This window comes from Peromyscus maniculatus, chromosome 21 (genome assembly GCF_049852395.1).
Source record: "Peromyscus maniculatus bairdii isolate BWxNUB_F1_BW_parent chromosome 21, HU_Pman_BW_mat_3.1, whole genome shotgun sequence".
NCBI lineage: Eukaryota > Metazoa > Chordata > Mammalia > Rodentia > Cricetidae > Peromyscus > Peromyscus maniculatus.
Window position 1 is genome coordinate 10,661,022 of NC_134872.1, and position 24,509 is coordinate 10,685,530.

Here is a 24,509-nt window from a genome sequence, read left to right on the forward strand (position 1 = left end):
CTCTACCCTCTGCCATCCTGGGGCCTCCTTCTGTTGTTTGACTTCCCTACTTCTACAGATGCTGTGTTCTGACTGCTTTGCCTACCTGCCAGTTTTTCCTAAGATTCTATTTTTATTTTATGTGTATGCATGTTTATTTACATATATGTCTATGCCCCACATGCATGTTTTTGCACATTGGTTTTTCCTCTGTTTTTAAGTAAAAGATTTTTCTGGGTTGTATTTGTTTCTAATTTAAACCAGAACATAGTCTTTGAAAGCTGTGCAAAAAATTTTAAGTACTGCCTTTAGAGTTCCCTAGTGGTTTAAGTCAAAAGAGGGACTGAAAGGGATCTATTGGTTGGTATGGTGTGCGTGCATACGTGCGTGCATGCGTGTGTGTGTGTGTGTGTGTGTGTGTGTGTGTGTGTGTGTGCGTGCGCGTGTGACTGCATGGATGAGGAGGTTAGAGGACAACTTTTAGGACTTGATTCTTTCCACCCTGTGGATTCCAGGGATCAGAATCAGGTCATCAGGCTGGGCCATTCCCCAGGCCTGTAAACAGAAGGGCTTTCTGGTGGGTCAATAAAATCCGCACATGTCTGTCTTAGCAGTAGGAGTGGCTGGAAATCCAAAGAGCCCTGGAGTGAGACAGTGAGGGGACTGGTAAAGGAGAGGCCAGGCCTGTAGATATGGCTCAGCGATTAAGAGCACTGGTTGTGCATCCAGGTCTCAGCATCGGCAAGGTGGCTCGGAACGTCTGTAACTTCAGTGCTGGGGATCTAGCACTGTCTTCTGGTCTCTGTGGGTACCAGACACATACGTAGTGCACAGACAAACGTGCAGGCGAAACACTCAGCCATTCACAGAAAATAAAAACAAGTAAATTGTATGCACTTAAAAGGGGTGTGTGTATTTAAACAATAGCTGTTTCTAAAACTCAGAATTTTGAATTGTGTTTAAGTATCTTTTGTTGTTGTTGCACCCAAGGCATATGCTAGACAAGTGCTTCACAAAAGCCAAGCCCAGTCTTTGAGTCTTGGTTTTAGATTTGCTAAGTGTAAATGGAATTGTAAGTATGGTCCTGGGAGCACTAGAGATGAACAACCAAGAGGAGATCTGTGCTTTGTGGGGCAGGGTGCTTGCTCTGACCAGGGCTTTGTGGGGGAGGGGTGCTTTCTCTGACCATGGCTTTGTGGGGGAGGGTGCTTTCTCTGACCACTTGGGTTAGTCCTGAGAGAGAAGTGAACTGAGTACAGGTTGAGCGCTTCTGCCAGCTCCTGTGAGCTGGGACAGCATGAGGGAGCTGAGGTGGTCTGTTCTCTTGACTCCAATGTGGAGAATTGAAGGGGCATTGAGGTTGGATCAGGACTCTAGGACCCCCAGAGGGCTATAGGGCAGCCGTCAGGAGGCTAGGCTCCTGGGTGACCCATGACAGTGTTAGCCTTAGGAGGCTTGGGCACAGAACCCTAAGCAAAGCTCCTCCTCACTCATAGACAGTGTCACCCTGGGTGACCTCCTCAGCCCTTAAGCCTGTGGTGTTGTATCTCATACCTTTGTGCCAGAATATGCTGAGGCTGGAGCTGGGGCCTCTGGGCTTTTCCCACTCTAGTTCACCCTCTGGCTGCCCTGGTGTGTTAACATTCTGCCACAGAATTGATACCCTGTGTGTTGGGGAGCTTGCCTTCACAGTGACTTGTTTATTTTTAGGATACTGAAGTGTACAAAGCTACGGTAAAAGATGACCTCACCAAGTGGCAGAATGTTCTGAAAGCTCACAGCTCTGTGGACTGGTTGATAGTAGTAGTTGAAAATGACGCCAAGAAAAAAAACAAAACCAACATCCTTCCCCGAACTTCTATTGTGGACAAAATAAGAAATGACTTTTGTAATAAACAGAGTGACAGGTAAGTGTCTTCCATTTTACCCCCTTTGGTTGATGTCAGTGATAACCACTGACTCAGCCAGTCTAGAAAGCTACAGAGAGATACTGGGCACCCCACCCCCATCCATCCTCTGCAGTTCCTGGCCTAGCAGGTCATCTCCAGGTGTGCAGTGTAGGGGGAGAGGCTTCTGGGCCAAGTGGCCCTGGGGAAGATCAGTCCTTGAATAGTGTAGAATTCCCTAACAGCCTTTTAACTGTGGGACACACATTTCTCTGTTTATAGTCCACTTGTTAAAAGTTCCTGGAAGGAAGTTGCAAAACACCGACCTCACCCCAATGCAGTGGCTTACTGCCCGTCTGTGTTCGAACTTCCTCTCTCCTGGTGCCCAGTTGGCCAGTTGGCTGTGTGCTGACTCGTGTGCTTATAGCTGGGTCTCACAGACTGGCACTGGAACCTGGACCCTGCCCTGTGCTACAGGTTGTCATTTCCATGTCACTACCACCAATGGAGGGTTCCCATACCGCAAGAGCCCATAAGAGTGTAGCCAGCCTGCTTTGGGGGCCTGAGGGAGGTGCTCTGGGATAGGGATGGGCCGGAAAGTGCAGGCTGTATGAAGTAAGTGGGGAAGCAGCCTAGGGCAGAGCGTTTTCCTCTGTGTGTCTTTAGAGCATTGTCCTTCTCTGTGCGGCATTGATACCTGCTGTTGTCACTTAGTACATGGTGAGTTTTCCATGAACGGTATAGCCTGTCCCATTATTGCTAGTCAGTACATAATAGTGCATTACATTAATAAGCCATATGTTATTTATAGGAACCTCAAGGACTGTTGGGCTCTTGTTTGCTTACTGTTACTATAGATAACACTGTGCATGTCTTCCCAGCTCGGACACTGTGAATGTCCTTAACTGTTTCGTAGGATAAACTCTTTAAAGGGAAATTGCCTGTCTACAGGTTCTGTGCATTCTTCAAACCTTTGGCAAAATGCTCCCGAGGCAGATGTTGACTCAGCGAGTGTTTGAAGGGGTGTATGAGGCCCTCCTGGGAGCTCCTCCTCCCGTGTGCCCTGCTAGCAGCTGCTCTGGTGTTCTGTGCCCTGGGAGACACTCCTGGCCTCCTGATCGGTCTTCTTTCCTTGCACCAGTAGCTGTGCTGGGCTCTGCCTTTCTGATTAATACAATCGGATGATAACCCAGAGATGGTGGGAGCTGAAAGACCTAACAAGGAAGGATAAAGGAATGATAGTGCCGTGCAGCGTGGGTACTGGTGGGTAGGCGGCGGGCTGCTGAGGGAAAGCCCTGCCTTGTGAGTGTGGTGTGCTTCCCACCCCTGCAGTGTGGGGACTCCAGGAGACTGTGCTGCTGCTGCTCAGCAAGGGTGTTGGCAACTGCAGCTCCTAGGAGTGCTCTAGGAAAGTGCTGAACTGGCGGGTAGCAGCTCCTGTTGGGAGATGACCTGGGGCGGACTGCCCTGGCTTCGGCCCTTCTGGGAGAGATGAGTGCCACTGGGTGGGTGATGGAGGGACGGCTCTTCTGTGCCCCCTTACCCTTTTGGTGGTTGCCTGGAGGCCGCTGTGCCTAAGGGGATGGGTTGGAGCACAGAGCTGGTTCATCTCGCTGTTTGCTAGCAACTTGATAAAATTTTTCTTAAGAACTACTGGTGTCCATTGCATCAAGATTTAAAGTAATTTCTGAGTTCAGGTTTATTTCTATCATGGGCACAGTCGCCTTGCAGTTGAATTGTCTCCCACCTGTCTGTCATCTCTCTGTCCTGTGTCTTACTGTTGTCCTGTAGAGTTGGAGTGGAGTGTAGAAGCATGTCTATGGGAGGGCTAGGGCTCACGGCGGGGAGGTGCTTCAGGGACCAGCGGAGTGGGTTCAGTGTGGAAGAGGTGTCAGCTGAGCAAGAGGGTGCTGGGGAAGAGAGGGGTGTGGTGTGCTCAGTAACCCAAACGGAGGCGAGTGGAAGCCTGGAACTGCAGTTGGCCTGTGTCCTCCCATCCCGAGTTGAGCTACCTCAGCTTCATTGTCAGCAGAAGGAGCTGCTGGGGCTTGTGAGGACGTGAGGACGAGGGTTGGGGACCGGGGTGGTGTGGCCCTGTGTCACAACCAAGCCTGCAGGGTCCCTCCTTTTCAGTCCCACTCTGACTCCTGTCCATTCTGCTTCAGCCTGTCCTGGAAACGTCGGCAGAGCGTCCGGCCCCGGCAGCAGGGCCTGGCCCTCCCGGACGGTTGTCAGGTTTCCACGGATGGAAGAGGGACCGCAGGAGAGGCAGTGGGATTTGGAAGGAGGCTCAGCTGAGCACGTGTGCTGTACCCAAGGTTTTCCCAGACTGCCCTTCATGTCTCTGCAGGTGTGTTGTGCTCTCCGACCCCTTGAAGGACTCTTCTCGAACTCAGGAATCTTGGAATGCCTTCCTGACCAAACTCAGGACGCTGCTGCTCATGTCTTTTACCAAAAACCTTGGCAAGTTTGAGGATGACATGCGGACCTTGAGGGAAAAGAGAACAGAGCCAGGCTGGAGCTTCTGTGAATACTTCATGGTTCAGGTACTGGCCCCTCCTAACTGTACAAGGCAGCTCTCAGGCTCGTTCCTCCTGGCTTTAGGAGCCATCATGTAGCACAGAGTGGGTGTTTCCAGTGTAAGCAGATGGCCATGATCCTGTAGCTCTCCTACCGCCTCCCAGCTCAGCACTGCCCTACCTAGTTGTGGTCACTGGGCTCCTCTTTGTTTCGTTTGGACACAGGGACTTCTATAGTCTGCTGTGAGCTGGGCAGAGGTGCAGCATTGGAGAATGACTGATGTGGTATGGTGGTTCACCGTTGTCCAGACACTGGGATTAAGCGATGATTTCTGGGAATGTCCCATCACTCCAGGCTCCAGTAAAGGATTGTGTTAAGCTGGTTCTTTACTGGAATTCACCCAATTATTTAGGCCTTTGAAATTGCTGTTTACAATCAACCTTTTGTTTTTGAAGGGGGAAATTCTTGGGTGCATAGGAGTATGGGTATGGTGGTTCCATGTGGTGCAGAGCTGTAGTAATGCAGGGACAGTCTTGCTCTTAGGATTCTCTGCTTTTTTTTCACTGTCTTTTGACTGGGAAAACTAAGCTTCATGTTTACTTACTAGTCATGTGTTTATTGCTGAAGAAATGACATATTTTGAATACATAGAAGACCCATTCTGATTAGATACTGAATTTTATCTCTTATTCTGAAGCATCTAAGGGATATTAGGAAGGTTTGGCACAGGTGAAGAGATTTGAGTGTGCTTATCATTCTCTGTATGATTGTAGACAGCTTTCTGATGGCCCTGTCTCCTTACTTTTGAAGCTTATTAAGCTTAGTCTGGGAATTACAGACAAGGAAGGGGAATGGCTAGATGAAGACAAATTGCCTGGATTAGGGTGGAGGTCAGTTTGAATCATACATGATGGATGGGTGGATGGATGGGTGGATACATGCTTAGATGGACTGGGTAAGCAGGTGGGTGGATGGGTGAGAGGATGGATACATGGATGCATAGCTGTGTGGATAGAGAGATGAAGAGATAAATAGATGAGTAGAAGAGTGGGCAGATTGATCATTGAATGAAGAGTTAGATACAGGGGCTAGAGAGATGGCTCAGCAGTTAAGAACACTAGTTGCTCTTGTGGAGGATCTGGGTTTGATTTTCAGCTTCAGCATGGCAGCTCACAACTGTCTGTAACTTCACCTCCAAGGGGGAACTGACACTTTCTTCTGGCCTCCTTGGTGACTGCATGCACATGGTATACAGACATACATGCAAGCGAAACACCCATACACATAAAGTTAAGAGTTAGTTAGGTGCATGGATGGATTTCATGAAATTCGAGTAAGGGCTGTCTAGTTAATAGTATTGTACAAACTGATTTCAGAATTTGAGAATGGTACTGCAGTTACATGAGGTGTTAGTGTGGCAGGAAGCTGACTAAGAATTCTGTACAAACCACTCTTTTCTTGGCAGCGTTTCTCTAAGTCTAAAAGTAGTTCAGATTAAAAGTAAGAAAGCAACATGGAGTGAAGGAGGAAAGAGCCCAACAAATGCCATGCCATGGCATGGCTTGAGGACATTGCGCTCAGTGAAAGGAGCCTGCACAGGACATCGCTGCATGCTGTTCCTAGACAAGCTTCCTGGAGTGGCCTACTTCACACACGGGCCATGAAGAGAGGTTACCAAGGCCTGGAGGGGATGGTCAGTTGTGTAGTAGTGACAGATCTGCAGCTTGTAGGGATGAAAAGGTCATGGATGTTGCTTGTACATAGTGTGGATGTACTTGACACTGCTATACAGTTAAGCTGGTGCAGACCAGCCAGGCATGTAATCCTAGTATTAGAGACTGGAGGCAGGAAGATCACAAGTTTGAAGTTTGAAGCCAGCTTGGGCCAAGTAGTGAGAGCTTATCTTGAAAGGAAAATCAAATCACAATTGAAAAAGATTAATTGATTGCAGTTCAGCCTACAAAGCACTTGACAAAAAGGAAAGGAAAGAGGGAAGGGAAGGGAAGTTAGGAGAATCCAGCGGTGTTTTCAGAGGCAGCAAGACACAGAACTAGAGGGTCCTGGGCTTTGAAGGTCAAGCCAGCTGCTTCCCTGCAGCTTCCCTCCGGGTCACAGGGAACAGCTGAACTCACAGCCTAGTTACTGTGCCAGGAGTTTAATGCTCATACAGAAACCCTGCATGGGGAACTTTATTTGCCGATAAAGAGCCAGATGAGGAACCTGAGGCCCAGACTTCTGGTCAGCCCAGCTGCAACTGGGAGAGCTGATGAGGCTGGAGCCTGGATCTGAAGTGGGCTGTGGGTTCCATCTATGTTCCTGATCCCTCTCCAGTGAGTGCCATGTGGAGCACTAGGCTGTAAGCAGTGATTGCAGCCACATGAAGTGGATCTGAGTGCATCAGTGTGACTTTACACAGATGTGTTTGTCCCTCTGGCTTTTTCTTTACAGTAAAGCAAAATTTAATTACAATGATAGTAATCAGAAAAAAAAAAAATCTCCCATGGCCATCTTTGTTCATTATTTCATTCAACAGATCCTAAGCAGCTGTTTGTGCTGCACACATGAGTGCCAGGGTGATGTCCACACATCACTTTTCGAATCTACTGTAAACTGGTCAGAGTGGAGAAGAAAGGCATCAGTAGCCCGGGGTCAGGAGTGCTAGGGCCTCAAGCAGAAGCCTGTCTGGACAGGGCAAACAAACAGCCTGGGAGAGGCCAGAGGAAGCTGGGTGGAGATTAGGCGGAAGAGTGAACCTTCCAGGTCAAGAGAAGAGGCAGCTGTGTGCCTGGAAGAGCGAGAGGCTGGGTTGTGACGCAGTGTCACACTGGGACTGGTATGCTGTGACCAGCTGTGTCCAGTGCTGCTGGCAGGCTAGACTTGGTCTTGGTTTTCCCTTCTCCTTTGTGTTCTCCGCCCTCCTATGCGAGTGAGTACTGATGGGATGTTGTGGAGGCTTTGTGATCACTGGCTGAGCCTCTTCCACAGCACTGTCTGCTCTCCATGGCTCATGTGGCTTCAGGAGCTGACTGGTGGTTTTGGTGACAGGAGGAGCTTGCCTTTGTCTTTGAGATGCTGCAGCAGTTTGAAGATGCCCTGGTACAGTACGACGAGCTGGATGCCCTGTTCTCGCAGTATGTGGTCAACTTTGGGGCCGGGGGTGAGTACATGTTTCAATCACCACGCCGTTGCTCAGCAGTTTCCCTGCTTTTCATTTCAGCTAGTCTGTTTGCCCTGTAATTAACCATTTGCTGTTGTTTATGCACATTATAAGGGGTATTCTCTTTCCTGTTGGAAGTAAAAGGAGAGATAATTAAGAATTAGTCACTGTCGCTTTTAGAGGAATCTCAAGTAGGAAAGTCGCTTACAAAGCTACTCTCAGGTTGCAAAGTTCTGAGGAAAGACAGTCCTTCTCTGTCTGCAGTCCCGAGTTCCTTCTGTGAGTTTACTGTGACACCATCGCAGTAGCAGCATTGACCTTTCAAACGCTTCAGTAGTTCTAAATTCTGTTAAGATTACAAAATTGCCACAATGAAAACATACACAAAGAAAACAGTTGAAAGGTGGAGAGTCAGTCAGTGGGTAAAGCGCTTGTGCTGGTGCGTACACACATTCAGTTAAGCACAAGGACTTGGCTTTGAATCCCCAGAACTCATCCTAGGCTGGGTGTGGTGGTGCATTGTAGTCCCGTGGCAGGGGCTCACTGGTCAGCCACTCTACCCAGTCAGCAAGCTCTGGGTTCAGTGAGAGACCTTGCCCTAAAAAAATAAGAGAGCAATTGAAGACAGCCAACATTGATCTCTAGACATCTTCTACAGGGACATGTACGTATGTGCAGACATACAAACAGGTATACACATATACACAAAAATAAAAGTACTGGCTGGGTGGTGGTGGTACATGCCTTTAATTCCAGTGCTCAGGAGGCAGAGGCAGGCAGATCTCTGAGTTCAAGGCTAGCCTGGTCTACAGAGTAAGTTCCAGGACAGACAGGGCTACACAGAGAAACTTGGTCTTGAAAAACAAAACAAAAAAAAGAATAAAACAAGAAAGAAAGGAAGGAAGGAAGGAAGGAAGGAAGGAAGGAAGGAAGGAAGGAAGAAAGAAAGAAAGAGAGCTGGTAGCCATCCTGCTTTCATTGTTTATTTAGATAGAAACACTATCATGTAATGAGACTCTTAGAAAAAAAGATTTTTTAAAAAATTACATATATGTGCATATGTCTCTTGTGTTGTACATGTACATGCAGGTACCTAAGAAAGCCAGAAGAAGACACTGGATCCCCTAGAGCTGGAGTTATAGGCAATTGTGAGCTAACCTAATGTGGGTGCTGGCAACTGCACTCAGGTCCTCTGCAAGAGCAGCAAGCACTCTTAACCACTGAGCCATCTCTCTAGCCCCTTGTTGAGACATTTTCCTCTTTCTTTCTTGTTAACACTGTCATGACATCCCTCCAAGCTGCCCAGTCAAGTGCCAGGCTGTTTTGTTAATAGGTTCAACTGTCTCCTGAGAGTCTGCCCAGATGTCCCCTAGTGCTACACTTGGGGTTGTTTTCTCCTTGCCCTCCCAATCTAGGCTAAGCTACACATGTTTTTAATTGCAACAGTCAGCTTACCTGGGCCTGCCCTAGTTCTGAGATGGGTCTCAAAGTGTCACTCATTGACCCCAACTCCAGACCAATCCTTAGGTAATAGTTTGAATGTCTTACTCTGCTAATGTACAGATGCTAATCTATAACCAAAGTAAGACATTTGCTAATTAAATTAGAGAAATTAGAAAGTAAACTATTTCTCACATTTTTTAAAGATTTATAATTTTTTTATGTGCATTGCTTTTGCCTGCTTGTATATCTGTGTGAGGATGTGAGATACCCCAGAACTGGAGTTACGGACAGTTGTGAGCTGCCATGTGGGTGCTGGGAATTGAACCCACATTCTTTGGAAGAGCAGCCAATGATCTTAACCGCTGAGCCATCTCTCCAGCCCCTCCCACATTCATTTTTATGTTATGCATCCATATAATATGTTCTCCTCTTTTGAATATAAAATTGTTCTTACATTTCACACAATTTCTTTGTTTTTCCTCAATTTAAAAATAAATGTGGAACAATTTAAAATCTAAAAATAAGCCCAGGCCAAGCTTTGTAGCTGAATGAAAGGCTTGCTTCATCATGGACTTGTGGAGGGCACCTGGTGCCAGGCACGGCTCTGGATGCAGTTAGGAGCAAGGCAGAATCCTGCGCTCATGGGGCGGCCCTTGTGAATGTGAACGAAATCAGCTTTTTCTGCAGCAGCAATAGTCATGGGCGTGGAAGGGAATTTGGGAAAAGGAATGGCTGAGACCACCTCCCTTGGGAGGTGTCATCTGCCCAGAGGCCCGAGAAGAACATGAGAGTGACCATAAAACACCCATTCTGACAAAGGGAACTGCCTGCCTATGGTGGTATCACCCAGGCTCAATGCAGCAACTCCACTTGGATGATCACAGTGGTTGTGGTTAGAGAGGCCACAAGCTGTGCTTGAAGGATGTCAGTCACCAGTTTGAGCATGGAGTGGCTGTGAGGTTAAATCATACAGATGAAATGAGTTACTATAGTTTCTTTTTTATGTAATTATTTATTTGTACTTTATGTACATTGATGTTTTGCCTGCATGTGTGTCTGTGTGAGGTTGTTGGGTCCCCTAGAACTGGAGTTACAGACAGCTGTGAGCTGCCATGTGGGTGCTGGGATTTGAACCTGGATTTTCTGGAAGAGTAGCAATTGCTCTTAACCACTGAACCATCTCTCCAGCTCCATAGATTCTTATTTTAAGATCATATTTAGTATCAAGGCTATAACTTAGACTTGGGGACCTTGTTGAGAAGCTTAAAGGAAGTGCCTTTCCTCTGGGTGCTGCACCCTCCTCCCTGTCCTTCATCCTGTCCTCTAATGCCTCCACTAAGGGGGCTTGGAGGAGGAGCTACGAAGTGAGGAAGGCAACTACCAGATGTTCAGGTAAGGTAAGGCAGCCCAGTGCCTTTTCCCTGCCTTACTGACATGGGTCAGAGATGCCCCCAGCTCTGCAGCTTGTGAGCATCAAGGTGGCTGCCTTACTCATTGTATACCTACATAGGACCTCTTGGGCATGGTAGGATGCTATGTACTGTGTTCCACCACCAATGCCATGATCCAAACAGGTGTGCTTATGGGAGCCACCCCATCTCAAAGCACTAGCTGATTGGTGGGGCAGGGGTCTAGTGGTGCCTGGTAGGAAAGCTGCCTGCTCCTGCCTGAGACTGGAGGTCCTGGGCAGGAGCTTTAGTTAGGTGAAGTACCTGCAGTCAGCATCTTTCATGATGTGTGTTTGTTTAGATGGTGCCAACTGGCTGACTTTTTTCTGCCAGCCGGTGAAGAGCTGGAACGGACTGGTGCTCCGCAAGCCCATAGACATGGAGAAACGGGAGTTGATACAGAGGCAAGAAGCCACACTGCTGGACCTGCGAAGCTACCTGTTCTCCCGCCAGTGCACCTTGCTCCTCTTCCTGCAGCGACCCTGGGAGGTGGCTCAGCGTGCCCTGGAGCTGCTGCACAGCTGTGTGCAGGAGCTGAAGCTCTTAGAAGTGAGTTGGTTCCTCTCCCCACTTACTCTGGGAAGAGTGGGACCTTATGGTGCGTGAGGAAGCCAGTGAGTGGCAGGGAGGGCTTGAATTGTTATCTGCAGTGATAGTAATATCTTAATCCTTTTGAGGATAATTCACCTAGGAGATTCTGATCTCTTTAGTACCTGGAATCATACACACTTTAGTAAGATGGTGTTTCAGTGACCTCTTCACTGAGAAAATTCATATGTGCATACAAAGAATGTCAGATCCACAGCACCATTTCTCAGTCGAGACCTCCAAAGTGTTTTACCCAGAGTCATAGGATATTGTTACATAACCTTCATCCACCACAGGGGCATGTCATCCCATGACCTGCTGCAGGCTTCCCGAGGGATAGTCCTTGTAAGGCCCTGTTAACATGTGGAGAGTCATATCAGTCACATTACCCTTGCTATGAACAACTGACTAAATCAGCTTAGAGGAAATACTTTTGGCTCACAGTTTTAGAGATTTTCACTTCATCATGACACTGAGAGTGTCTGATAGAGGTTCCTCTCATCCCAGAGGATCAGGAAACAGAAGGAGCCAGAACCAGGGGCCAGTCTGTAACCTCTAAGAGTTTGCCCCTAGTGACCTACTCCACCAGCTAGACCCCATCTCCTAATGTAACACAGTCTCCCAGATAATGCTACCAGCTGGAGGATAGTTCAAAACCCGAGCCTGTGGGAGACACTTCAGATTCAAGACGTAGTGTGAATTTACTTTATTAGCTAAAATGTTGGTAAGGCGGTATTTCATAATTCAGGAACAATTTTTTGTATACCATACAATACTAAATGACAGGCCCGACATGTCTTTGAAACAGTCTGAAAAGCTGTATGTATTTTGTGGACAAGTGTGTAAGGAGCGTGCATGTTTGTGGTTGTGTGCCTATTGCTCTCCAGTTTATTTATTTCTCCTGGGTCTGGAGAGATGATGGCTCAGCAGTTAAAAGTGCTGGCTCTTCTTCCCGAAGACACAGGTTTGAGTCTCAGCACCCTTAACCATCTGTAACTCTAGTCCCAAGAGATCCAGTGCCCTCCTCTGGCCTCGTTGGGCACAAGGCACACATGTGGTATATAGACACACATACAGACAAAACAAAACACTCTTTTATGTAAAATACAGTTAAAAGAATAATAATAATAAAAAGACAGGGCCTCTCACTGAACTGGAGACTCACCATTTTGGTTAGGGTGACCCGTTAGTGAGCTCCCAGGATCTGTCTCCACCCTACACCCTCCATTACTGAGGATTAAGTGCAGCCATGCCTGGCTTTTTATGTGGCTACTGGGGATTTGAACTCAGGTCCTCATGCTTTCAATGGAAACACTCTTACCCATTAAGCCAGCTCCATGGTGCCCCTCTTTCTCTCTCTTTCTTTTTTTAAACGAATTATTTTTCTTATATGTAATCAAGTAAGTAGGAGAAATACTACTCCACAGTGAAGCATAATTCTCCTAGACACCTATGATGACACTGGAGGAGGGAATCTGCTGTAATGGTTCTCTGTGCTGCCCTGCTCCAGAGGTCTTTCTTTCCCCAGTGTGTACAGGGGAGATGGTATATTCACTTAGGCTCACAGACTTGCAGCCTGTAGTGATGATGCCTCTTAGTGAAGAACCTCCCTGTTCACCCTAGCATGAGAGGTGAAGATGCTGCCATCCTGAGGGGCATGCTCTTATGGGGTCTTAGGACTGACCCCTTAGTGTGGCCTGCTTCTGATGACAGCTTGTGATAGGTTGTCCTTCTGTAACTTTGTGGAGCTAAATCTGTGAGCACATAGGTGTGTGCTTACAGCAGTTTTATGTGCCCCTACTTGTGCCCTCATAGGTCTCTGTCCCTCCCGGTGCTCTGGATTGCTGGGTATTTCTGAGCTGTCTGGAGGTGTTGCAGAGGATAGAAGGTTGCTGTGACCGGGCACAGATAGACTCCAACATTGCTCACATGGTGGGATTGTGGAGCTATGCAATGGAAAAGGTACCTGCTACTGGGTGTGAAGGGTTTGCATTGTCTCTAAGGGTGCCTGTGTGGCACACAGCATGGGCTGTTTGCAGAAACCTAGCTTCTTTAGATGGGTTTGGATACTCTCCTGTCCTTACAGTGTGTCTGGACACAGCCATGGGTCGTAGTTTCTTAGTTCTTGTCGGCTTCTTTAGCAGATGGCAGGTGAGGCAGTGTCAGTGTTGGGGATGGGCAGATGAGAAGGTGCAGTGGGCATGTAGAAATGTGGGGTGGGCCAGTCTGTGCTGTGAGTGGACTGCGGGGCAGGGTACAGTGGAGGTGGGGAGGTGCCCACAGAGCAGTAGCCCAGAAAGTGGGGCACAGCTAGCCAAATGACAGAGAGGATTCACAACATCAGCTCTGTGCTGGAACTAACCTGGAAAAGGTGTGAGCTTGCAGTAATCCCATAAGATGTGGGTACAATTCAGACAAGAATCATTTAGATAAGAAAGCTGTTTCTTCCACGATGAGTGGGAGTCGGGATTATATATTTACTATATTTGTGGATTGCCTACTGACTTAAGGCAAATGAACTGAAATTATGGCTTTCCCTCAACAGCTGAAGTCCTTAGGGTACCTGTGTGGACTTGTGTCAGAAAAAGGACCCAACTCAGAAGATCTCAACAGGACAGTTGATCTTTTGGCGGGCTTAGGAGCTGAGAGACCTGAAACAGGTATGAATGCTGCTGAAGCATAGTGAGAATGCCCACAGTGAGAGCACACCCTGCCAGGTGGGAAAGTGTGTGGGTCTGTGTGCCCCATTCACAGTCATTTCCCCATCCGAGTGTTCAGAGTGCATGGCTCTGAGAAGTCTAATCTCAGAGAACAGTTGTAAGGGGAGGTTCTAGGCTGTTTCATAAGGTAGAAAGAAATTAACATTATAATGTGGGTCACACTGATAAAGCTTGTGGTTTTGTGATTCTCATAAGCATCAGGTGAGGTCACCACCCTGAGGTCTGAAATGGAGTCTAGCACATAAGACCATTATGCTGCTGCAGCATAAGGACACTTACTGCCTTTGCGTTTCAGCCAACACAGCTCAGAGTCCTTACAAGAAACTCCAGGAAGCACTGTCATCAGTAGAAGCTTTTGAAAAGCACTACTTGGTAAGTATGGCCAGAGTCCCTCCTCTGCCCACAGAGCCACTCAGCCTTAGCTGGTGTGGTTCTTCTGCACGGCCTTCTGAATTGGGTGAGCTGCTACTTTAGACCCTTACTGTTGGCCCTGGTAGTTCACTTAGTGCACTGGGGAACAAACACTGTTTATACAAACACTGGTAATGGTTCACATGTTAGTGCCCCGATACCATAGTTAGGCACAAACCCAACAGTGAAATAATTAAAATTTTGCTCAACAAAGGTTTTCCCCTTTAGTAAATAGAATGTGTAAGAACAGAAATGAATAATTTTCTTTGTCAAAAGTCCCCGTTTGTGCTTGGCAGAGCTGTCATGCTTGGTTTTAAAGGTTAAATTCGAGAGACTCCAGGAAGTAATGGAAGGTAGACCATGAAGTGGGAAGCCTCTGCACATCTGTTGGGATGGTGCTCCCATTCCATAAGCTGGTGGGAAGGGTGTCAGGACGGGTGCACGGACAGAAGCAGCGGGGAAGTGAGGTGGGCTACGCTTGTGAGCTCAGGGTGTCTTTCATCATGTGCTTCATAACATCCGTCCAAGTTACTGCCTTTGTATGGAAATTCTGGCATGTCATGAGACACTTTGGAAGGAGATACCAGGTGAAAACTGTTAATCACAGTATCCTGCTGCAGCTTTGGGAAAGTAAATGTAAGGTGTGCCCTAAGAAGTCAAGGACAGGTCTAGAGGGAGGTCTCAGTGGTAAGAACATTTACTGCCTGTGCAGAGGACCTGAGTCCTTTTCCCAGGACCCATATGGAATAGCCTTACCACTATCTCCAGGGGGATTCGATGCTTCTAGTCTCCTCGGGCACCTGCGCTCATGCGCACATACCCTCACCCACATACACATAATTAAAAGTAAAAAAAACCTTAAAAATAAACTCAAGTACGTAATTGTGCTTTTTTTTTTTGCTTTTTCACAGGACTTATCCCATGCCACCATTGAGATGTATACAAGTATTGGGAGGATTCGATCTGCTAAGCTCGTTGGAAAAGATCTGGCAGAATTTTACATGTAATTGATGGTGGCTTCTTTGATTTTAAGCATTTTACATGCATATGAGAAGATTTATACATAGAGTTAGTGTAAAGTTTGCATAACTTGGTAGATGGGAACAGGCAGAATCCATTAGGCAGTCATCGGTTCTCTGAGTTTTTTCCGGAACCACAGGGGGAGATTTTTGGCTGATTACTTTAAGGGTTGTTATATTTAATTAACTTAAATGATACATATCCAGATACAGATGCACAAGACATTGTAATTAACTTGAATGAATAATGAGAAGTATTGCTGAGCCTGCCTTCCAGGTCGGTAAACAGTACTTGGTCATGTCGTCTTTCTTTCAAGTGTATCACACACCCTCTGGATGTAGGTGGGAGGGTGAGCTGGAGTGAGCACAGACACCTGCTAGCATTAGTGTTTGCATGTGATAAAACTGTCTGCTGAGGAAAGGCAAGCTTAGCCCGGCACAGTGGGATTCAGTTTCAACGCAGTGTAAGAGATAGCAATTATAAAGGGAAGGGGGGCTTGTGTATTTGAAACAGAGTTTTGAAATCTGTACTTAAAGTAATTTTAGTAGATGAAACAAAAAAGAACTGGTGTGGATCGCTAGGTAGAGGCTTGTAGATGACTAAGTGGCTCCAAGTTTTCTGGAGCAGCCATCCCTCACTTAGCTCATTCATGGTGGGGCCAGAGCTGTGAGCAAGTTCAAGGAGTCGTGGTCTACTCCTGAATCTGGGGGAAACTATGCCTTTGGGTGCTGGGAGTTTAATGCACTTGACCGATGCAGAATCCAAAGGCACACAAGCCAATGCCAGGCACTGGCCTGCTAGTTAGAACCTGCAGACCCAGTTCAGCTTGGCCACATACTACCTGAATGACAGTTGGCCTCCCTCTTCTTGTTAAGATTCCCCAGACTCTGTAGGCTTATTGGAGATAAAGAGTGCTTTCTAGCACTAGAGGTTATGAATGAAGAGGTGTGGAAAGTTCTGGACCTTTAAAAACAAACAAAAAAACTGGCATCTGCAGGAGCACCAGAAGAATCCAGAAAAAAAAATGTATTTTCCTAAGTTTAAATTTTACTTAATTTGAGAAACATTTAATTTGAAACTCAAGAATTCTAATTATGTCTAGAGTAGTGGAAATGAGGATTCCTTCCCAAGGATGCCCTGAAGAACTTGGCAGTATTGACTTCTGGCTAGCCCAGCATTCTAACCTCTGGGGAAGGAATGGGAGCCCCAGTCTCCCCGAAGTATAATAGGCCCTGGTGAATTTGTGCTGTAAACTTTACTTGGCTTTATTCTGAGCATCGATGCCATTTCCTTGGACCTAGGAAGGCTTTCTCCTGGTATTGCTTGTCTAATCTTCGGTGCTTTCAGTCTCTGAAACCAGCTTGTGTCTGCCCTGTCACAGCTGACCTAAGCTGGGCCACATAGACTGTTGGCATGGATTCAGTGTGGTATGGCAGCATGGCTGTGGCTGGCCACCAAGGCTAGGGACATGCCCTTCCCTTCTCCCAGCTCTGGTGTCCCACCTGCCAGTAAGAAAGTGTTCCTACCCTCTGACCTGAAGTCTAGCTAGGAGAGGTGAGCGGTGCTAGTGTCAAGATGGCAGAGCAACAGCATGCTATCACCGTGAATCCACTGTTCAGATGGGAGGGACCCTGGTGGGAAGGACTGTGGGGGGACTGTGGCCAAACTGTGGGCATGTGAGTTGCAATGCTGGCCTTGTGATGCCTAACAAGCTTGTGTTTGCTAACTCTGCAAGGAGGAAAAGGTCGCCACAGAAGGCAGAGATGTATCTTCAGGGAGCTTTGAAAAACTACCTGGCTGAGGGCTGGGCCCTGCCTGTCACACACACGAGGAAGCAGCTAGCCGAGTGCCAAAAACACCTTGGGCAAATGGAAAAGTATCCTTTGAGTCCAATGTTGTCCTGAAACAAGAAACCACTGTCTGATTATGTGGTGGCATGGCTCACCATGAGTGTGCTGACAGCTCCTAGTCACGGGGAAGAGAGGCCTGCCTCACTGGGGTCCTGTAGAGCAGACCCAGTGTTCACTCTTATTAAACCTGGAGATTTTATTACATCTTTGAGTTTCTAATAACGTTTAAACAAAATGACAGCTCTCCTTTGGGCTGTACTTTGAAGGCAAGAGAGTCCGTTTGAAGCCCTTTTGCAAAACCCATCCTCCTCCTCGGGAGGTCCTTAACTCTCCACTTCAGCTACTTGCAGACCAGCAGCCTTCTAGCCAGCGACCATCATCTGACAGAGGAGGAGCGGAAGTACTTCTGCCAGGAGATCCTCAGCTATGCCAGCCAGCAAGAAGACAACCCAGGTGAGACCGCTGGCCAGTGTGTCACAGCGTTTTCCATACGGGATGAAAGGAGGAGCGGAGCCTTCCCACCTGCCTGTGCAGCAGCCGCGGGTCGGTCTCCTCTCTTTCTCTGTGCTGAGCTTGAGTGAAGCTGTGGACTTCACCTGGTTAGCATGCATCTGTGAAACACACGAGTACTCCGGACTCCTTATCACACAAGAGGCGTTCACAGGAACTGAAGGACTCTGATACCTAGCTGGAGGCCCAGACTCGGGTCTTTCTGATTATCTCGAGAATGCTTCCATGAATTGCTGTAATCTTTATGTTTTATTTTTTGAGACATGATCTCACTAGGTAGTCCTAGCTAGTCTGAAACTCACTATGTAGATCCAGCTGGCTTGAAGTAGAAACAGTCTTCCTGCGTCTGCCTCTCAAGTGCTAAGTATGCATTAGTGTGTGTGTGTGTGTGTGTGTGTGTGTGTGTGTGTGTGTGTGTGTGTGTGTGTGTGTGTGTATGTGTGTGTGTGTATGTGTGTGTGTGTGTATGTCTGTGTGTGTGTATGTGTGTGTGTGTGTGTGTGTGTGTGTGTGTGTAGGCGTAGGCCAGGAGTGATGTCAGGATGTCTTTCTCACTCACTTCTCCACTTGGTTTGGAGACAAGGTCTCTCATTGAACCTAGAGTTTTCTGTTTCTGGGCTGGGGTCCGGAGAGCTCTGGAATGTGCCTGTCTCTGCTCGCAGTGCTGCGGTAACAGACGCAGACCGCTGTGCTTGGCTCGTATGTGGATGCTGAGCTTCCGAATGGAGAGACACATGCACACACACCAAGCATTGACCCACTTCCACGGAACCCATCCCCAGACTCTCCTTCAGTGTGTTATTCCTGTTCCGTGGTTCTGTAGCATTGTACTCTTCCCAAACACCACCAAGGCACGTGGGCAGAGGAAGACAGAAGAGGCTGCAGAGAACACTGTGGGCTCTCACGCATCTCAGTGTCTGCTGTCCCCACTCCCGTCCCCAAACAGTAGGCAGCTGTCCCTCTGCTGTGTCCGTAGTCTGGCAGACGCCAGGGCTGACTTTGAGGGCGTGGTGGAGCACTGGGCTTCTTCACTTTCTAAGAGCTGCTTGGGAAGGTGCTCGGGTCCCTCGCAGGTGACTCTGGGAGTCAGAGTGCTGACCAGTTTGAGTTTGAAATTAGGGAGCGGTTGTTCTTGGTTCCTCCTAAATTTGCCAAAACAGCTTTGAAAATCTTCACTGCTGTTAATTTGCTCATTCCCAGACTTCTAGAAGTATTTGTTTTATCTGCCTTTGTGGTGTACAGAACTGGGGAGGTTGGAAAGCTTGCAGTCTTTGTTGTAAATAAACATCCCTGGTCCTGAGCTGGTAGTACACTGTCTCCCACTGCCCGCAGGAGCTATGGCTCGAGTGTGGGACACGGAGTGTGTGTTTGCAGGTCACAAGGTGGTGCTGCCCATGCACTCCTTTGCACGGCTGAAGGATCTCCATTTTGACCCTCCCAACGCTGTGGTCCATGCGGGTGGTGTCCTGACCGTGGAGATAACAGTATGTAGCCAGATGCCTGTCCCTGTCCACGTGGACCAGATTGCTGTCAACGTCCACTTTAGCATTGAAAAAAACAACTACCGGAAGACAGCTGAGTGGCTGACCAAGCACAAGACTTCCAATGGAATCATCACCTTCCCAGCCGAGGCCTCCGTGTTCCCTGCATCTCAGAACAGCCTGCCTGCCCTGGAGTTGTCGGAGATGTTGGAGAGAAGCCCCTCTGATAATTCTTTGAACACCACGGGCATTATTTGTAGGAATGTCCACATGCTCCTAAGGAGGCAGGAGAGTGGCTCCTCTCTAGAGACACCCTCAGGATTGGCCCTGGAGGATGGGGCCCATGTGCTGAGGTGCAACAATGTGACTCTGCAACCAGGAGCCAACAAGATAGCATTCAGGACCCAGGTATGGGTTGGGCTGGGCTCAGGACATGGCTCTCAAGTTGGTAGAGACGGGGAGGGAGCCTGAGAGCGCTGTGAGGCCCTCTGAGGCTTCCAGGTTTTTCTTTATCCTAGTGAAGATTCAACCTTTGTACTTACACAGTAGTTTGGCTGTTGAGGAGATTTTGAAGGTGACCTGCCCTGTAAGCTGTTCTGTTTGGTGGATGCACAGATGTCAGGACTGTGCCCTTTGCTCTGATGGAACATGCCCTTTTGGTTTCACCTCATGGGAGGACAGGGTCTGAGGAAGATGTTTTTGCCTCCCCTGGATATGGTCTTGCCCTAGTGGGACTCACACCTGCTGAATGTCTCCCTCATTACCTTCCCAGAAGTGTGCCATGAACAGGTCCTTACCCTGTGTCTGCCTCATTAGAGGCTAATATTGAACCAGAAGCATCAGTTGCTCAGAAGGGCTTGAGAGCCAGAGCTTTGTTGGAGCAGCATGGGTGCAGATGTGATGCTCAGGACAGAGGGCTGAAGGGAAGATGGGTAGCTTTTGAGTGAGAGGACAGACCATCTCTACCTGGGGAACTTGTAACACAGAAAGTGTCGTCTTTCCAAGTGCCTGTTTTGCCCCTAGGCCAAGGAACCTGGAACATACACGCTGCGACAGCTCCGGGCCTCGGTGGGCCCCGTGTGGTTTGTCCTTGCACACATCCACCCCATAGTACAGTACGATGTGTACTCTCAGGAGCCTCAGCTGCATGTGGAACCACTGGCTGGTGAGTGGAACCTGCAGCCACCCGGGAAGCCACAGAGGGCTCCAGGGAGGGTCTGATATCCATTTTCCACAGCTCCTTGCTCCTCTGCTGTCTACCTGCAGGGGACTCCAAGAAAGGGTGGTGGGAATGGCCTGGAAGCCCCTGTCGTGTGATTGCCGTCATGCATAGTAACCATGGCGTATCTGAAAGGAAGACACGGAGGTGTTCTGCAGGGACCTTGTACAACTGGCTCCCTTTTGGTGGCGGCACACAGAGGGCAGTTCACACTCTGATCAGGTTTCCCCCTTCAAGTTCTGAGTGGGCTTGACTCCACAGCATGGCCCTAAGAAACCCCGAGATTCTGTCCTGCTGGTAAGCTTTCAGAGTAGAAGGAGCAGCATTCACAAGTGACTCCTGCCATGTGCGTGTTCTGGAACACCAGAGAGGCAAGGTTTTGGACCTGGAACACCTTTTATTTGCTGTTTTCTTCCATACATAAACAAATTCAAGGATGCTCATCCAGATTCACACCAAGTGCACACATGAACCACACACACTCCGTCTTTCCATGCAGGCCTTGGCTGCCTCAGGAGGCCATTACCAGATGCAGATGCAGATCTTGACTTTAGCTGTGAGCCATGATAGACCTCTTACCTAAAACAGAAGGAAAAACACAGAACGGAAAGCATTTTCCTTTTTCTTTTCTTTCTTTTTTTTTGTTAAATCACCCCAGTTTTCTCTACTTTTTCATTTCCCAGCTTCTGCCTGGGCAACCAGCAATGCCCTGGAGGGTCAGGCACAGCAATCTCTAGGGGTTCTTCCATGGAAATGCATGGGGGACAGCGTGAGCTGAGCTCCGAGGAAGCCCTGGCTCGTTCCCCTTCTGCCGTGGCCTTGTCTCCCTCTCCTGCCTTTCCTTCTTGTCTCTGGCCTCTCACCTTTTCCTCTGCCCTGGGGATGGCCTGCTCCTTTCTGAGCAGCTCCAGTGCCCGCTTCCTTCCTCTGTCCTGGAGCCGCCTGTCTGACTTGATAACTGGGTGAACACCATAATCTCTCACTCCGGAGCCCAGGAGACCCCCTCTTCCCTTGAGGGCACAGTGTCCTTCGTTCTTAGGGAAGTCCTGCTGAGTCCTGTGGCTGCCACCGAGGAAAAGGCGAGGCCAGGGGGAGTGGTGTCCAGGGCTAACAAGCTGCAGCAAAAGAAAGAAAAGGTCTTTTCACCTCTCCCCGGCTCCTGCCGCTGCTCTGGGGAACAGCGGTCCTAATTGCGGTCTTGTTTCATTTAGATAGCCTTTTGGCGGGCATTCCTCAGAAAGTCAAGTTTACTGTCACTACTGGCCATTATACAGTAAAAAATGGAGACAGCCTCCAGCTCAGCAATGTTGAAGCCATGCTCATCTTGTGTCAGGGGGAGAACAGAGCCGTGGTCTACTCTAACTCAAGAGGTAAGGCAGGCAGGTGCTGGTGCACTTGTATTCACACATTTCGAGGATGGGGGAATAAACAGGCATCACTGTCCTGACCCTTTTGTGGCACCTTGTCTTGTCCTCTGAGGTCAGCATTTGTAGATGGCCTGAGCTAGCACCTGAGTGGGGCATACATATAGAGACATATACTGTGCATGGTGTATTCATTAGGTGCCAAATGCTGCCAGCCTTGCTAGACACTCTCAGTGCAGTTTATAGCTGGACCATGTTCCACAGGGGTGCAGTTCTCCAGGCCCATCCACCCCACACACCACTGAAGAGCAGAAGCGGCTCCTAACCCTTTTAGGCACCATCCCTAGCCCTCGTCTTCTTTTTCCTTGGGGCAGGCGTAGGTCTGCCCTGAGACGGAGCGTGCAGCCGTGTGGGAGCTGCCCCTGCCTGTCTGTGCTTTGAGCAGTGCCTGGTGCCAGCCTCCTGTGGAGCCCCGTCTTGGGTCTTGGATTTCCCTGCCTGTCCCCTAGCACTGTCCTCATTGATGTACACAGGACAGCGAGAGCTCAGCAGTGCCTCCCATTGTGCCTGTTCCCTACTTGACATGAGGTGACTTTCTGTCTCCCACAGAGGAGAGCTCCACTGCCTTACTTCGGATCCAGTCCTCTGACAAGGTCACAAGCATCGGTCTTCCCACTGCACCTGCATACCACGTGATCGAGTTTGAGCTGGAGGTTCTGTCTTTACCTTCAGCTCCAGCAGCTGGTGGGGATACCAGTATTCTGGGGACACCAGAGCCCCACAGGAAGCAGAAAGACACACAGAGAACTGACCATTGCATGGTCACCACAGATCACAAGGTAGAGAGGTCTTGGCTTGTGCCTCTGCCTGTCTGGGTAGGAGGAGCATGGAGTCTGTGCTCCCCTGTGCGCTCATCCGAGCTGCAGCTGCCATAGAAGACATCGAGGCTCTGATTTGACTGAAGTGGAGTCATCATGACACTGGGAGGAGGGTGGACCCAGGCATCCTATGACCAGGTTGCAGGGGTTTGTGTCACATGGACCCTGGGTTGACTCAGCCAGGAACATCTCTATTGGAGTGGTCTCTGGGGCTGTCACATGGTGACAGCTATTCAGAGAGATGGTTGCTCTGGTCAAAGGTGCTGCATGTGAAATCAGCCCATGGAGTATTGCCAGGTGTGTCCACCTCCTGTGCCACAGGTTCCAATCCTGTGGCCCCTTTTGAGCCTCCCACATTGTGCAGTGTGGGTACAGGAACAGTAGGACAGGCCTCAGACAACATCACTTTAAATGCATTGTGGCTTAAGGTATAAAATAGTCTCTGTAGAAGAGATTTTCCTTTCCAGTCTGTTGCTATGATAAAATACTATAACCCAGAGAGCTTATAAAGGAAAGCATTTGATTTGTGGCTTATGGTTTCAGAGGGTTAGAATCCATGACCATCATGGTGGGGAGCATAGCAACATGTAGGCAGGCGTGGGACTGGCGTCGTAGCTGAGAGCTTACATTTTGATCCACAAGCATGAGGCAGAGAGCTAACTGGGAATGGTAGGCTCTTAAAACCTCAGAGCCTGCCTCCAGCGACACCTCCTCAATATGGCCACACCTCCTAATCTTTCCCTAACAGTTCCACCAACTAAGGACCAAGTGTTCAAACACAAGCTTATGGGGGTCATTTACATTCAAACCACTGCACAGTCTCTCAAGAGTAGTTAGGAAATTTCTCCCTGCACCCTGTGCAGAGAATGCAAGAGGTAAAGATCATCATCCTCCGTTAGTGGGAGATGTGGTTTGCACCCAATAGATAAAAGCAAACTCAAGACCTGCTCCTCTCCCGCCCCTAGGGAGTGTCTCTCTCTGTCTACACCATACCCTCACTTTGGTTGGCCTTTAGCTGGGTTCTGTCAGACAGGTGAAGTAATTGCGTGATTGCTTGCTTTCCGGTGGCTCATGGTTGCTTAGAGCCTTGAGACACATGCTTCACTGTGAGGTGCATTTGGAGTCTTGACCCCAGATGCATGAAACACAGGTGGTCTTGCTCTTTCCTGCCCAGATGCCTGTGCTGGGAGCTGAGCTGGTGTTCTGGGACCATTTCCAATTCCGTCCCCATTTCTGGTTGACTCTGCAGCTCCTTGTTTTCCTTTTCACTTGTTCATGTGAAAATATGTCTAATAGAATTTCCTCTCGGGACAGTGGTGGTGAACCACAGTAAAGCCACTGCAGCTGGGCAGAGGGGGGCAGAGTTGTGCTGTTGGACAGTGGGTAAAGGGGCCTCTGTGTCTTCGCAGGTGTCCATTGACTGCCCGTGGTCTATCTACTCCACTGTCATTGCACTGACATTCAGTGTGCCCTTCAGGACCACGCACTCTCTGCTCTCCGCTGGAACTCGGTAAGGATGGAATGGGGCCAGCTCTGCTTCTTCCCCCTGAATGGACAGGGTGCATAGCTTGTCCTTGTGTGTCACTGGGGTTTTTACACATTACTAGAGTAGCTCCCTGTGTCCTGGGTCCCCAGGCCATGTTCCCAGCTTCTCTGCCTCACAGCTGACATGTCAGTATAAAGTTGTAGGTGAAATCCAAACCAGATCTTGTTGGGGGATATTTGATCACACTGTGAACTTCGAGTTTGCAATTGCATTGATTAAATAAAATTACCCTTGGGTAGGAGGCCGAGTTAGTTGACAGAAAGTAATCATAGAGCATCCAGGAGAGCTAGAGAGACTCGGAGTAGTAGGGATAGATTTCGAGCAGCACGGGTTTTTCTGGTTTGGCGGAGCAGAAGCACGCGTCTTTCAGAGACACCAGCTACTCTGCCTGTCTGAGCTCGCAGGTTTTCACCCCAGCCTTTGAATTGTGAGTCTATTCATAAATAGAACGATAGAAATTTAGGTAAAGCTACCTTTAGTGGCAGTGAC

The 24,509-nt window shown here is 48.6% G+C and overlaps 1 protein-coding gene across 1 annotated transcript in view; it reads left to right on the plus strand.

The window, feature by feature from the left end:
* Positions 1 to 24,509, plus strand: part of Trappc10 (trafficking protein particle complex subunit 10) — a 61,009-nt gene that overhangs the window by 23,498 nt on the left and 13,002 nt on the right. The window contains exons 4-18 of the mRNA XM_006989447.4: positions 1,690 to 1,886; positions 4,216 to 4,411; positions 7,431 to 7,542; positions 10,735 to 10,982; positions 12,837 to 12,983; positions 13,567 to 13,681; positions 14,037 to 14,113; positions 15,064 to 15,155; positions 16,908 to 17,048; positions 17,363 to 17,475; positions 18,907 to 19,421; positions 20,037 to 20,178; positions 21,444 to 21,602; positions 22,206 to 22,435; positions 23,884 to 23,984. Of these exons, the coding sequence (XP_006989509.1) occupies positions 1,690 to 1,886; positions 4,216 to 4,411; positions 7,431 to 7,542; positions 10,735 to 10,982; positions 12,837 to 12,983; positions 13,567 to 13,681; positions 14,037 to 14,113; positions 15,064 to 15,155; positions 16,908 to 17,048; positions 17,363 to 17,475; positions 18,907 to 19,421; positions 20,037 to 20,178; positions 21,444 to 21,602; positions 22,206 to 22,435; positions 23,884 to 23,984 (2,585 nt within the window). The remainder of the gene's footprint in view (positions 1 to 1,689; positions 1,887 to 4,215; positions 4,412 to 7,430; positions 7,543 to 10,734; positions 10,983 to 12,836; positions 12,984 to 13,566; positions 13,682 to 14,036; positions 14,114 to 15,063; positions 15,156 to 16,907; positions 17,049 to 17,362; positions 17,476 to 18,906; positions 19,422 to 20,036; positions 20,179 to 21,443; positions 21,603 to 22,205; positions 22,436 to 23,883; positions 23,985 to 24,509) is intronic.